Source organism: Mustelus asterias, chromosome 8 (assembly GCF_964213995.1).
Source record: "Mustelus asterias chromosome 8, sMusAst1.hap1.1, whole genome shotgun sequence".
Lineage (NCBI taxonomy): Eukaryota > Metazoa > Chordata > Chondrichthyes > Carcharhiniformes > Triakidae > Mustelus > Mustelus asterias.
Genome location: NC_135808.1, coordinates 62,602,074 through 62,618,382, shown reverse-complemented (window position 1 = coordinate 62,618,382; position 16,309 = coordinate 62,602,074). Strand labels below are relative to the sequence as shown.

Below are 16,309 nucleotides of genomic sequence, written 5' to 3'. Positions count from 1 at the left end.
TGGTCGCATTGAACAGCAGAGCAGGCTAGATGGGCTGAATGGCCTACTCCTGCTCTTATGCTGCCAACCAGCTGAGCCATGGCTCACATATCATTTGCTGTGATACGAAGCCATACTGATTAAATGATCTTCGAGACAATCTCTAATCTGAATTCAACTAATTGATTTCAGTTGAACAGCAGGTGGGATGTTACAATGACCATAGCATCTTGAAATAGACAGGGGGAAGTAATTTTCCAGTGCTCTGGTTTCTTACTGTGAAACCAGCGTTAGCGTTCTCCAAGGCGGCCTTCACGACACACGACAACGCAGAATCGCTGAGCAGAAACTGATAGCCAAGTTCCGCACACATGAGGATGGCCTCAACCGGGATCTTGGGTTCATGTCACACTATCTGTAACCCCCACGACTTGCCTGAGCTTCCAAAATCTCACTAACTGTCCTGGCTGGAGACAATACACACCTCTTTAACTTGTGCTTGGCCCTCTCTCCACTCACATTGTCTGTACCTTTAAGACTTGATTACCTGTAAAGACTCGCATTCCAACCATTATCTTATAAATTGAGTTTGTGTCTTTATATGCCCTGTTTGTGAACACAACTCCTCACTCACCGAAAGCTAGTGCTGCCAAATAAACCTGTTGGACTTTAACCTGGTGTTGTGAGACTTCTTACTGTGCTTACCCCAATCCAACGCCGGCATCTCCACATTATTCTTACTGTTACACAGTAACCCACCTCATGCCATCCACTCACATATAGAGTAAGCTTGTGATTCTCATTGTTTAGGCTTAGGCTTGAAAAATGGTCACCTGGAAGGTATCCAAGCCATTTTGAAACTCTTTATACCAGATTCCTTACCCCCCACAGAAAATGTCTAAACCTTTAGGAGTGGCAGTTGGGTGGCAAGGGCAACCAAGTGAACAAAAAAACCAAAAAGCATGCTGTCTCTGCCTTGACTAGAAGAGCATTCTGGAAATTGCAGTGGTGTCAGATGCAGTGTGACTCACTGTGTGTTTCTGTGATGTTGCGGTTTTGTTTTGGCAGCACTGCCTTTAATCAATGTTACAGCTAGAAAGCCTTGGATGAGGGAACAGAAACACATTACATTACATTTCAATTCACCTTCATTATGACACTTAACCACAGAGCATCTTCAGGGAACTGCTGCGGTAAGGTACTTGAAGCGTCATCATAAAAGAATTACACACTCTGCAACTTTGCTCAGCAAACTTCAGCTTTGTTTTTTTTAACATTCCCTGCAAGGAGCCCGATCCAGTGACCTCAGACTAATTCAATAGACAGGACCAAAAGAAAGTAACCCTTCACCAAGCAGGACAGAGCATTTCAATTAAAGAAAAACAATAGCATGCAAATGTTTTTGGGGGATCCCAAGGACAATACACATTCAAGGGAACACTATCACCTGCCATCGCTGCAACAGTTTTTTCATTATGTCACCCTGTTGGTCTGGTTGGTTGCGTAGCTCATACACTTAATGCAAGTGCAAAGGTAGGTGAAAGAAAAGCATGGAACAGTTGAATACTTGGATAATCCACTTATCTCTGTAACGTCCTCCAGCATGACAACCCTCAGAGACCACTGCGTACCTCTGACTCTAGTGCCTTTTCCACTTCCTTTGCTCTACCGTTAGCAGCAGTGCCTTCAACCATCTAGAGTCCTAGCCTCTGGCAGCCCCTAAAGCCTCTCTGGTTAACCAGCTCTAACTCCTTCATGAGGCTGCTTAGAACCTACTGCCATGAAGCTTTTAGTCACTTATCTTAATACAGGTATCCCCTGTTTAAAGCGCATTGAAATAACCTGTTTTTGTTTCAGCTTGATTGTATATAATGGAACTTTTTTGAATAGTGCTGTCTCGATTTTTGGTTTAGCGTGGTTAGTGCACATGCTCTGTCTGTTTTTTAAACACAACATCACTTCATTCACCATCTCTCCTGACCCCTTCAATCTCTCCCAACTTGTTGCTTGCTTCTCCTCACCCTTCTGCACATCACTTTGCTGTCCCAACCCTCCCACTCATTGCCCTTTTCCCAAGCAAGGGGAGAGAATGGGAGTGTTGGGAGAGGGCAGCAACAAGGGGGAGCGAGTGCGCTGAAATATTCCAAGGCACATTGTGTAAAGTACCTTGGGATATTTTGCGACATTAATTGCACTATGCAAGTTGTTGTTGCAATTTTGTAACTATTAGCACCCCACCTCAGGCTAATGAGCTAATTTTAATTATTTTTATTGATCAAGATGAGGAATGTTAAAGTTGGCAGTGAAAATTTTATTGCATTCAGGACCCAGAGTCGGCACCAAATATTCTGAAGCCAGGTTCAAACACAAACTCGATAGTGAGCTTCCCTTAGTACTCTCCCAAAAGTATGTTCATGTTCAGCATGAAGAAGAGCATTCTTAATTGTTACATTTTTCATACCATGCATCCTGAGTTTCATCTAAGTGAGGTTTCCTATTGGTAGGAGAAATTATCACTCAAAGTAATTTTTTCACTGTTTCCAGGATTCTCTCATACAAAATTGCAGAATTCAGGCTGAAAAATGCAGATAAATGTGAAGATTGTGTTGAATTGCTTACTGATCCATTTTTGGTTCCTTAGCACTGTGGGTCTGTGCCATTCCGAACTGGATTCACACTGCTCGCAGATTTCATGTGTTCCCTTTTATAGTCAACAGGGGAGATTTTCATTCTTAATTTGAAACCAGATTCCAGAAGTAAAAGGCCAATGGCTTAACACTGGCCACTTGCCGGTCCTTTCTAACATTAACTTTACATCCAGTTATCATCATAAACTCATGCCATGACTCAATTATTATCTCTGTATGAATGTTCATTACATGATCCATTGTTTAGTCATTTTTCTGATGATGTGAATGATGCATAGTGATACTTCTCTCTTCTAATTACAGGATAGTGAAGGACAAACAGCATTGCATTACGGTAAGCGCTTGATACTTTAATTTATCTTGCATTGTAAAAGATCTTTTCACCAGATTTTGAAATGGATGGACCACATCCACTGTATCTTCAACTCTTAATTGTCTCCATGTCATCCGTTTTGGGACACATATAGTCACAATGACAGGTAAACTATGAAGTAAGCGTGACATTGATATTTCCAGGTACCTCCACTTTGTGTTACTTGCTGCTATCTTCGTAAGTTAACCAACTTGCCAATGGCATTGCTCCCAAATAGCAAGCAGATTTCTGTCCCTTTTGTGTTTTGCCTATGAATCCGTAATTTTTCCCACGTGCCCACACAAGAGTGTAAATACACCACACAAAAACAGAAAATGCTGGAAAACCTCAGCAGGTCTGACAGCACCTGCAGAGAGAGAATAGAGCCAACGTTTCGAGTCTGGACGGTTGCTCTGACGAAGGGTCATCCAGACTCAAAACGTTGGTTCTATTTTCTCTCCACAGATGCTGTTAGACTTACCGAGATTTTCCAATATTTTCTGTTTTTGTTTCGGATTCCAGCATCCACAGTATTTTACTTTTATCTTAGTGTAAATACACCAGTTGTGCTATTACACTACATTGATAAATCATGATGAAACATAATTATTCTTTGAGACTGAGGGATGTCCATAGACACCGTGAGCCCACATACATTGAAAGCTTAAGGCTGTATGTTGTCTGGTCACATCTCTAAGGTCGATGCATATGTATGGGCCATCTCTACATTTCCTGGTATTTATTTTAATTTGGGAGGAATGTGGGATGGGTGTATAATTATTAACCGCACCCTCTTATTTAATTATGCTTACATTTAAAAGAAGTGCCTATATGCAAGTCAGTTTGGTACAGACCAGCGCTGAAACGATTAGAGCCAGTTAGTAATCCACTAGGTTTAGCTTTTCTTGTGTACTCATCCTATCAACCTCTACTCCTTATTCCTGAATTCTGATCTTGTAATTGCCCAAAAACCAAACACGTCAGTAGTTTAAAGGCACAGTGCCTTCCCGAAGTTGATAGCCATTGTGAAACTCATTTAAATCATCTCTGCAGTTGGGCAGGTTATATCCTATTTAAATGTATAAAAAATTAATAGTTTGGTGGGAGTAAAGGAGGGAATCACAAATACCGCACAGGATGAATTTCAATTGAATTAAAAGCAGTGAAACCTCACTTCAGTAGCACTTGAGTGTTGCTCTGAGGAGAGGAAGAATTTCAAATCCATGCAGTTGGGATCTTGGGAATTAAAAGTTAACTGTGAGAACACATACCTGATTCCCAGTGATTTAATTATATACGCAAGCCTGAAAATATGGAAAACAAAATAACAAAGCTCAAAGGTGACAGTGGAGTGTTTTTAAAACAACCATTTCCAGGATTAGTGGGAGATACCAAAACTTCAGGAGACTGTTTTAATTTTCTGTTGCACTGACACCAAAGTAAAAAAAAATGTAAAACTTAAACGGTTTTCTCCTCAAAATCCTGAATGTAATAAATTCCTTTTTTTTTCCCGTACCGTCCTTGTCAGTCTCTCCCTAACCTCCACGTATCGCTGGCCCGCTGTCCAGCCATTAACACATTCTAATGTCTTAATGTGCCACTATCAGCACCACTATCCCAACCATTTACATTCCTTTTGTCTTTTTGCCCATGATATCTTTGTCAATCTTTCCCTAGCCTCCACCCACCACTGGACCCTATCCAGCCCCAACTGTTCCACCCCAACACACCCCCACAATATAATAAATCTCATCCTATTTCCAGTTCTCTGCAGCTCTGATGAAGAGTCATTCAGACTCGCAACATTAGGTCTGTTCTCTCTCCGCAGATGCTGCCAGACCTGCTGAGGTTTTCCAGCATTTTCTCTTTTTGTTTCAGATTCCAGCAGTAATTTGCTTTAGTGTGATGTATGTGTTGTAATAAATTCAATGTCAATGGAGGGAGGCAGCAGACAGGAAATTATAGGCCAGGCTTGCCTGGCTTCAGTCATTGGCAAGATTTTAGAGTCCATTATTAAAGATGAGATCAGAGAGTACTTGGAAGTGCAAGATATAAAATAGGACTGAGTCAGCACAGCTTCGTCAAGGGGAGGTCATGTCTAAGAAAAATCTGTTAGAGTTCTTTGAGGAGGCAACAAGGAAATTAGATAAAGGAGAACCAGTGGATGTGATTTATTTAGATTTCCAAAAGGCCTTTGACAAGGTGCTGCTTTGGAGACTGTTAAATAAGTTAAGAGCCCATGGTGTTAATGGTAAGATCCTGGCATGGATAGAGAATTGGCTGACTGGCAGAAGGCAGAGAGTGGGGATAAAGGGGTCTTTTTCAGGATGGCAGCCGGTGGACTGGTGGTGTGCCTCAGCGGTCGGTGCTGGGACCACAACTTTTCACAATATACATTAATGATTTGGAAGAAGGAACTGAAGGCACTATTGCCAAGTTTGCAGATGATACAAAGATATGTAGAGGGACAGGTAGTATTGAGGAAGCGGGGGGGCTGCTGAAGGGCTTGGACAGGTTAGGAGAATGGGCAAAAAAGTGGCAGAGGGAATACAATGTGGAAAAGTGTGAGGTTATGCACTTTGGAAGGATGAATGGAGGCATAGACTATTTTCTAAATGGGAAAATGCTTAGGAAATCAGAAGCACAAAGGGACTTGGGAGTCCTTGTTCAAGATTCTCAAAGTTAACCTATAGGTTCAGTCGGAAGTTAGGAAGGCAAATGCAATGTTAGCATTCATGTCGAGAGGGCTAGAATACAAGATTAGGGATGTACTTCTGAAGCTATATAAGGCTTTGGTCAGACCCCATTTGAAGTATTGTGAGCAGTTTTGGACCCCGTATCTAAGGAAGGATGTACCAGCCTTGGAAAGGGTCCAGAGGAGGTTCACAAGAATGATCCCTGGAATGAAGAGCTTGTCGTAAGAGGAGCAGTTGAGGACTCTGGGTCTGTTATCGTTAGAGTTTAGAAGGATGAGGGGGGATCTTATTGAAACTTACAGGACACTGCGAAGCCTGGATAGAATGGAGGTGGAGAGGATGCTTCCACTAATAGGAAAAACTAGAACCAGAGGGCACAACCTCAGGCTAAAGGAACGATCCTTTAAAACAGAGATGAGGAGGAATTTCTTCAGCCAGCGTGGTGAATCTGTGGAACTCTTTGCCGCAGAAGGCTGGGGAGGCCAGGTCATTGAGTGTCTTTAAGACAGAGATAGATAGGTTCTTGATTAATAAGGGGATCAGGTGTTATGGGGAAAAGGCAGGAGAATAGGGATGAGGAAAGTATCAGCCATGATTGAATGGCAGAGCAGACTCGATGGGCCAAGTGGCCTAATTCTGCTCCTATGTCTTATGGTCTTATTTTAGAATTACCAGAACTTTTGTTTTGATATTTTACTTATTAACATTTTTGCTGTTGAAAGTTCTGGGAATTTTCAAATTCCCCCTATTTCCAAGTACATTCAGTTTTCACCTTGAGCAAATTAAAGGAATTGACAGACTTTCCTGCTGCCACTTTATATCCCAGTGATTTCAGACAAAGCTGAATGTCACAAATTGAAACGTTTCCCTTTTTTCTCTCTCATTTCTCTTTCCAGCAAATACTTCCTCTTGCTTCCTCAGTTTTCTCCCTTCCATTCTCTGAATTAGTTGAGAATTTTCCTTAATTTCCTTGGGATAAAGTGATTTAACTGAAGAGGATATTTATTTTCTATTTTTTTTTAAATCAATGTCATTTTTTAATATTTGAATTTCTGGGATTAGATTTATGGGGCTGAATGATACAGGATGCCATGGTTCTTATCCCCCTTGCTAAAATGTTGGGATGGTGGGTAACCCAGCCAGGGGAGGAATTACTGCCCCATTAGAAGTCTTGAGGCAGTATTTCCACCCCTCATAGAAAAGGAAGTCCTACCTCAGAAAGCTTCCAATCAATCAGATGTGGGCAAATCTTAATGCACCAATAGCGCCAGTGGGAGCAGTGGCCACTGTTGGTTCAGCACGTGAGTGATGTGACAAGCTGCGGTGGATTGAACCTTTGTAAGTGTTTGGGATTTGGTTTGAGAGACCATGTAGGAAGGGTGTTGCCAGCCGGTGTTTTGGTGGGGTTACACCTTGGGCCGTCCATTAGGGCCAGGGGGCCAGTTAAGGAGGGGCCTCCCCACTGCCCACCACCAAGTTGTGCAGGGAAACCTGTCAGACTGGACCTCTTGTCTGTTAAATGCCAGTGGTGGCAGGTGCCATTAATTGATCACTTAAGGGCCTCAGTTGGCTACAGACAGGTACCTCTCCCTGTTCTGCCCATGCTGTGGGTATGTTGCAATGAGGTAGGGGGAAGTGGGCAGGCAGTGGGAAGGCCACCTGTTGGATTAATGTGTGCCTGCTTTGCTCAATCCTTCCAATTCTCTGCAAGATTCTTGTCAGTACTTTATAACTTTTAAGAATTGCTGCAGCAAACTATGAGAAGGCTAGTGCTAGACTTGAGGAGGACATGGAGTAGTGAAAACTGTTTGTTTTTCAGATTTGGGGGAGGTTTATAGTGGGGCTCCTCAGGGGTCAGTGTTAGGACATCTGCTTTTCTTGATATATATTAGTGATTTAGATTTTGGTAAATCGGAAACAATTTCAAAAGTTGCGGATAACACAAAATGTAAAGTATTGTGAATAGTGAGGAGGATAGTGTTAAATTTCAAAAGGACATAGGCTGGTGGAGTGGCTGGACAGCTGACAGTTTAATACAACACAGTGTGAAGTGGGTAATTTTGTGAGGAAGAATGAGGGGGGCGGGGGGAGGCGATATGAAATAAAGGGTGCAATTCCAAAGGGACAGTGTAACCTAGGAGTGCACAAATAATTGAAGGTGACAGAGTAGGTTGAGAGAGTGGTCAATAAAGTAATTGGAATCCTAGGCTTTATAAGTGGAAAAATAGAGTGGGATTTTCTGGCCACGCTTGCCCCAAAACCGAAAGTTCCACCCCAGGTCAATGGACCTTTACATGGTGTCCCTCCCCACCAAGAAAATTTCCTGCATAGAATACAAAGGCAATAAGGTGAGATAAACCTGTATAAAACACAGTTTGAGCCTCAGTTGGAGTATTGTACCCACTTCTGGACACCACACTTTAGGAGAAATGTGAAGACATTAGAGACAATGCAGAAAAGATTAATGAGAGTGGTTCTAGGGATGAGGGACTTCAATTTGATGGACAGGTTGGACTGTTCTTCTTGGGAAAAGAGAAGGCTGAGAGGAGATTTGATAGAGGTTTTTTAAACTCACAACGGATATGATTAGGAGATTTAGGGAGAGGTGGTGCAGTAGTGATGATGTCACTAGACTACGTAATACAGAGGCAAAGATTAATTCTCTCGGGGCACTGGGTTCAAATCCTAACATGGAATATAAAGCTAGCCATCAGTAATGGTGACTATGAAATCATTGTCAATTATCATTAAAAACCTATCTGGTTCACTAATGTCATTAGGGAAGGAATTCTGCCATCCTTACCCAGTCTGGCCTACATGGGCGGCATAGTGGTTAGCACTATTGCCTCTCAGCACCAGGGAACCAGGTTCAATTCCAGCCTTGGGTCACTGTCTGTGTGGAGTTTGCACGTTCTCCTCGGGTTTCCTCCAGGTGCTCCGGTTTCCTCCCACATCCAAAGATGTGCCGGTTAGGTTGGTTGGCCCTTAGTGTCGGGGGGATTAGTAGGGGAATGGGATTGCAGAGATAGGGCCTGGGTGGGATTGTTGTCGGTGCAGGCTTGATGGGCCAAATGGCCTCCCTCTGCACTGTAGGGATTCTATGATTCTACAAGTGACTCCAGACTCTCAGCAATGTGGTTCACTCTTCACTGCCTTTTGAAATGACCTTGTAAGCCACTCAGTTCAAAGGCAATTAGGGATGGGCAACAAATGCTGGCCTTGCCAGCGAGGCCCACTTCCCAAGAAAGAATACATTTTTAAAAAGGCATAGAGAGAAACTGCTCCCATTGGTGAAAGATCAAGAATCAGAGGACACTGATTTAAGGTGATTGGCAAAAGAAGCAACAGTGACATGAGGGAGAACATTTTTGCACAGTTGTTAAGATCTTGAATGCAGTGCCTGAGGACAGTGGAGGCAAATTCAGTTGTTGTTTTCAAAAGACAATTGGATCATTATTCGAGGAGAAAATATTTTATGGGGAAAAGGCAGGGGAGTGGGACTAGGTCAATTGCTCTAACCAGTGCAAACATGATGGGCTGAATGGCAACCTCGTGCTGTAACCACTCTGTGGTTTTATGAACTCACTTAAAGATTTTGCTTATTGTGGCTATTTCAAATTCATAGATTTATTAAATGCCACATTAGCGGGAGAGCCTAGCAGCAGATGCAGCCCTTTGCTGTCATGTATGTTGGAGAGGTATGAGATATTGGTGGGTGGGTGGGTGTGTGGCTGCTGACTCCAAGTTGGAATGGGGTAAAGGTGAATAACAGCTTTAATCATGTTCCTGCCTCCTTTCTAAATTGAAATTCCTGTGAACAATCTGCATTGTGTCTTCAGCAGTAATAATGTTCTAGGAAAAATACAGACCTGTCCTTCAACTCGGGACTTGGTGGAATTAATTCCTGTGGTAGTCCATAGCACCGTTTGTTGACCACATATTACATTTGATCAATTCTACATCTCACACAACAGATTTGTGCGTTACAATTTATATCCAGTTGAAGATTTTTTTTTGAAAGCCCAATGTTGTTGCTAGGATTCTAATAAGATGCAATGATGGGTATGTGAAATTTTTGTACTGTGTATGTTTGAACTGCAAAAATCAGCCAACAATACAATGATAGATTTTGTCTTTCCAAACTTGGTTGTTTCTGGAGAGAATATGTTTAAGTATACAGTACTATTTAACGGAAGCATTTGCAATGATGGAATAAATAAAACATTGGCAGATTGAGTAGTCTAGAATCCTGGGTTGTTTGTATGATATGAATTAGCCACTTTTAAAAAAACTTGTAGAGCTGGACTGATAATGGGGACTGTCCTGCCATGCCCTTGTTAAGCATCAGGACTGCAAACAAATCTGTGACCTTCACAGTGAGAGAAAAGGGGAATAACGTGTTGACGTCAATTTTAGTCCCCTAACCTTGCAGGCTCCCCAGACTGCAGTCTTTGACCCTGCTATGCTGTCAGCCAGGAATAATCACATTGAGTTTGGGTCAGAGTGGTCTGAACAGAATGCGATTTTCCCCAGAGTTTATACTGAAAGCTGCCCTGAGTGAGCCTGCAATCTTGGATGGCATTAAGTGAAATGTGTCAAGGATTGCAGTTATTTTTCCAAGGATAGGTATGGTAACAGATCTCCAACAAACCTCTGACTTCAGAATGAAGAATATTTCCTATTTTACAGCCTAATCTGAACTAAGATCACAAGCTGTAAATGTGTAACTTGAGGAAGCCTAGAGAAACTGATTGCTGATTGAAGTTGTAACACTACAATGTGGCCCTGTGGTGAGCACTGCTGCCTCACAGTGCCAGGGACCCAGGTTCAATTCCCGGCTTGTGTCGCTCTTTGTGCGGAGTCTGCATGTTCCCCCCGTGTCTGCGCGGGTTTCCTCCGGGTGCTCCGGTTTCCTTCCACAGTGCGAAAGACGCACTGCTTAGGTGCATTGGCCATGCTAAATTCTCCCTCAGTGTGGCGACTAGGTGATTTTCACAGTAACTTCATTGCAGTGTTAATGTAAGCCTACTTGTGACATTAATAAATAAATTAAATTTTATGCCACTCTTGTTTAAGAAACAGAATGTCAATATTTACCTTTAACATACATTGACCATTGGAGCACGTGAACTGCTCAGTTAAAAAAATTGGCAGTAATACCTAATATTCTGAATATTTTGCCTGGCGTTCTTGTTTAGCCAGTTTATGACAGTAGCCATGTGTATTGTGTTCCATTATTTGTATGGTAAGATGTAACCAATGGCTTTACCTTCCTGGTTTGTGCTTCCCAGGATGCATTAGACCAGCAACCTGAAATATAAACTTAATTTAAGCTTCTTATCTAAAGATTCAAATGTGCATCATGACACTTCCAACACAATAGGCTATCATAGATGGCAGGGAATTTTCTGTACAAATATTTTCATCATTTTGTGTTTCTGTATTTCCATCAAGTGTTTGACATTTGTGACACTGGATTACTAACAGAAAATTACGCAGTTTCATTGAGCTGGAACAATAGGAAGAAGTATAGGCCACTTGGCCAGTTGGGTTTATTCTGCCATTCAGTTACACCGTGGCCACCCTGACTTTGTATCCCTCAATACCGCCACCTAACAAAAATCCATCAATCTCGGTTTTGAAATCTTCAATTGAGCACCAGGCTCAGTAGCATTTTGGCGGGGAGAGAGATCCAAACTTTTCCTAACCTGGTGTGAAGAATTAGTTCCTAGCATCACCTTCGAATGACCTCGCTCTAATTTTAATAATATGCCCCCTTGTTCAGGATTCCCCCAATAGAGTGAATGGTTTCTCGACATCCATCCAATCAATTTGTGCAATCATTTTAAACACCTCAATTAGATCACCCCATAGTGTTCTCTACCCATGGGAATACCAGTCTTGTCTATGCAACCAGTTGCCATAATTTAACATTTCCCCAGTTCCAGGTGTACATGTTTTTTTGTACATAGCCACAGTCGATATTCAGTGATTTAGGCTTCTATTCAGCTGATCTTGTATCAGTTGATATTCTCTTTGCTTTTACTGAGGTAAGAGATATCATTTGCATTATTGCATAATATGTATTGTCTACATTCAAGTAGTTTTATTTTGCAAATGTGTTTATAAATTAACGCAATATGGTGTTTTTAGGTGAATTTCAGAACACAGCAGCCCTGTCAAGAGTGCCTGCAACATTTGTGATTGAAGGAAAATTATCTCTGATACAGTACCAAGCATAGAGCACTAATAAAATGGGTTTCAGTGTGCTTTAGCAATAAAGTTTATGCTTCGGTATTGCAGTGATTTTTTTTTTGAACTACAGCTCAAATAAATCCAATCTCTACATTTTCACAGCAATCTTCAGACCTTGCACTATAAATTGAGCAAATTAATAAATCAGCATCTTTACATTATCTACTAAATCACCAAAATGATTTTGTGCTAAATTGTATTAATGGACCAGTTCTCTAATCTGTGTGTTAGACTTTTGTTGCAGCGATGATGACCCTGAACCAGCAAACACCCTGTGTGTGTGTGTGTGTGTTCAAACCAGCAGTATCCTATTGTGTAGACAAGAGCCCCCCTGGGATTAGTTTATTGCCCACAAGCAGTCCCTGAGGAAATCACAACTGTTCTTGGAGGAAGGTGGGGGTGGGGGCCACATGAGGAATATGAGGCGGGTTCTGTGTCCTCGGAGCCTTTTGCTTCTGAGACACCATCTGCCGCTTTGTGCTGCCTCACTCCCATCAGGACAGACCTCGACAGCAAGGGACAGAGAATCAGCACAGGGAGCCGAACGACTGGAATAATGCAAGTTGATGAAGTTTCGCAAAAGATGAGCATTCATTTTCCCTTTTCCCTGTGCAAGGCCAAAGTTCTGTCACTTGACAAATGGGGGTCCCGGAGCACCATAAATTTAGCTGTTTAACCTCCTGAGTCTTACACGCACATTACATGAGCATTTCCTGCATCCAGATTTCTAATATAACCAGGCTTGCATTTTCCATTTTTATATGCAGCCTGCAATGATAAAGTCAGTATTTCATTTTGCATGACACATGCTTTTACAGTATTATTTAACCCTTTTGGTGCTAAAATTATTTTGCATCCTTCATAAATATGTACATTTGTAATTTGCGTACTGAGAACTTCCATAACACATACACTATTTCTGTACATTTGGTGAAATAAAAATGCAGTACCACATGGGCCATTGGCACTGCAGCACAAGTCACATGGGGCAGTGCCACTGCAGTATAAGTTAATTGTTGCAATGGAAAGGAAGTAGTTATGACACCGGGTTGGCAATGCCAGAGGTCATGGGTTCAGATTCAATAAATTTAGCAATTTTGTGAGCTGGCACGAGAAAGAATCACCAGAAAAACTGCCAGATTGTCATAAAAAGCCAACTGGTTCACTGATGTTTCTGAGGGAAGGGAATCTGCTGCCCCTAACTACGGTCTTATTTTATGTGATTAATGCTTTGTGCCCCAGAGAGCTGGCTTAGCAAGGCAACTTTTCACTACAAGGAAGAAGCTATCACCAGGGATGAGCAATGGATGTAGATGTGTTTTATCATGCTTCGATTATTTTTGCTTCACTGGAGACCATGCCAAATACAGTTCTGTGAGTGTTGGCACCCTCCATTATCTCATCCTAGTGGCCAATCTGTACATCTGACCTTAGCCAGTCAGATTATTCAGTTGTGGAGGGGAGAGTATCACAATCAACTCTGGTGTCCGCAGTGCATTTGTCAAGTACAGGAATCCTGGATAACTTCTCTCCACTCAACTCCTGTGATGCGAAGATTAGAAGTAGTACCTACATTCTATTGATTTTTTAGTATATTTACATGCATGTGAACATACAAATTAGAGGAGTAGGCCACTCAGCCCCTCGAGCTTGCTCTGCCATTCAATATGTTCATGGCTGGTCTGATTGTTACCTCAACCCACGTTCCCGCCTGGAGCCAATAACCTTTCACCCCCTTGTTAATCAAGAATCTATCTAGCCATGTCATACAAATATTTAAAGATTCTGCTTCCACTCTTTTTGAAGAAGAGTTCCAGAAACTCTTAACCCACTGAGAGAAAACGATTCTCCTCATCTCTGTCTCAGACGAGTGGCCCCTTATTTTTAAAGAGTGGCCACTAGTTCTAGGTTCAGTGACAAAAGAAAACATTCTCTCCACATCCACCCTGTCAATACCCCTCAGCATCTTAAAGATTTCAATCAAGTGGCCTCTTACTCTTCTAGATTCTAATGGATGCAAACCTAACCTGTCCAACCTATTCTCATAAGACAACCTGCCCATTATTGACATTAGTCTAGTAGCTCTTCTCTGAATGGCTTCTCATGCATTTACATCTTTCCTTAAATAAGAAGACCAATACTGTACACAATACTGCAGATGTGGTCTCACCTGTTGAACTGAGGCCTAACCTCCCTACTTTTGTAATCAATTCTATTCCCCTCAAATAAACAATGGCATTCCATTAGCTTTCCTAATTACTTGATGTACCTGTATACTAATCTTTTGTGATTCATACACTAGGACACCCAGATCCCTCTATACCTCCGAGCTCTACAATCTCACCATTTAGATAGCAAGCTCACTTTTTATTCTTCCTGCCAAAATGGATAATTTCACATTTACATTATACCCAGATTTATGCCCACTTACTTAACCTGTCTATGTCCCTTTCTGGCCTCCTTGCATCCTCTTCACGATTTACTTTCCTACCAATCTTTATATCGTCAGCAAATTTAGCAACCATACCTTCAGGGCCTTAATCTAAGTCATTTTTTTCTAAATTATAAAAAGTTGAGGCCCCAGCACTGATCCCTGTGGCTCCCCACTCACCATATTCTGCCAACCAGAAAAAGGCCCAATTATGCCAATTCTTTGTTTTCTGTTGGTTAGCCAGTCTTCAATCCATGGCAGTGTGTTATCCTCTAAACCATGAACTTTTATTTTCCGCAATAACCTATAACATGGCATATTATCAAATTCCTTCTGTATATTTAAGTACAGTACATTCATCAGTTCATAGAATCCCTACAGTGCAGAAGGAGACCATTCGGCCCATCGAGTCTACACTGATTCTCCAGCAGATCATCTTATCCAGGCCCAGCCACTGCATTTTTCCCATAACCCCATGCATTTACCCTGTTAATCCCCCTAACCTACACATCTTGAGACACTAAGAGACACTTTAGCACGGCCAATCCACCTAACCTGCACATCTTTGGACTGTGGGAGGAAACTAGAGCACCCGGAAGAAACCCACGCAGACATGTGGAGAATGTGAAAACTCCCCACTGACGGTCACCCAAGGCTGGAATCAAACCCAGGTCACTGGCGCTGTGAGGCAGCATTGCTAACCATTGTGCCACCATGCCACCCTTATACACAGTACATGTGATTCCTCCAATATTCCTCCATGGTTAAACATGATTTCCCTTGCACAAATCCATGTTGATTCCACCTGATTGCTTTGATTTTTTTTTCCAACTGCTGTGCTTTAACATTTTTAATAATGCTTCTAACATTTTTCCTATGACAGATGTGAGGGTAACCGGTCTGTAATTTCCTGATTTCTGTCTCTCCTTTCTGACTAAAGAGTTACATCTGCTATCTTCCAATCTCAAGGAACCTTAACCAAATCTAGGGAATTCTGAAAAATTAAAACCAATGCATTTCACTAGCCACTTCTTTCAAGACCTCACAATGAAGTCCCTCCAAACTCTGGGATTTGTCAGCCTGCAGACCCAACAATTTGCTCTCAACACCATTTCCCTGGTGATTACAATTTTCCTGAGTTCCTCCCTTCCATTTCCTAATTTACAGCTATTTCTGGGATATACCTCTATAGTGAAAAAAGATGCAAAATACCTGCTCAATTCATCCACCATCTCCCTACTTTCCATTATCAGTTCTCCAGATGCACTTTCTATAGGACAATGCCCACTTTTTTTAAAATCTCCTCCAATTTAAATATCCATAGAAATTCTTATATTATTAGCTAGCTTTTTCTCTTACTTTAATTTTTCCTCCTCCTCCTCAATCTTTTTGGTGTTCTTTGATGTTCTGTATATTCTTTCCAATCTTTTAACCTTCCACCTATCTTTGTGCAAACGTATGCCTTTTCTTTAAGTTTAAAACTGTCTTTAATTTTTTTACTTAACCACTGATGATGGGCCCTCCCCTTGGAGTTTTTCTCTTTGTGTATTCTTAAATATCCGTTTATCTGCCACTGAACCTGTATTGACCTATTCCTTGAAAATTTGCCAATTCACTTTAACTAGCTCCTCTTTCATGCCCCCATAATTGCTCTTATTTAAGTTTTTTAAAAAAACTAGTTTTGGACCCACTCTTCTCTCCCTAAAATTGAATGTAAAATTCAATAATATTGTGATCGCTGCTACCTAAGATTACCTTAACTATGAGATTATCAGTTAATCCTCTCACATTGCACAATATCAGGTCTAGTATAGCTTGCCTCCTGCATAAGAAACCAAAGATAATTTTAAGGGATTTATATTTATATTGGCAAACATTAAAAATTAGGTATTGTTTTAATTGTTTTTAATTTAAATTTCTGTAGAAGGAAGAGCAAAACCTTATAGTT

The 16,309-nt window shown here is 41.5% G+C and overlaps 1 protein-coding gene across 1 annotated transcript in view; it reads left to right on the top strand.

Moving 5' to 3' along the window:
- acbd6 (acyl-CoA binding domain containing 6) overlaps positions 1-16,309 on the top strand; it is a 189,446-nt gene that overhangs the window by 152,663 nt on the left and 20,474 nt on the right. The window contains exon 7 of the mRNA XM_078218059.1: positions 2,931-2,961. Coding sequence (XP_078074185.1) covers positions 2,931-2,961 — 31 coding nt within the window. The remainder of the gene's footprint in view (positions 1-2,930; positions 2,962-16,309) is intronic.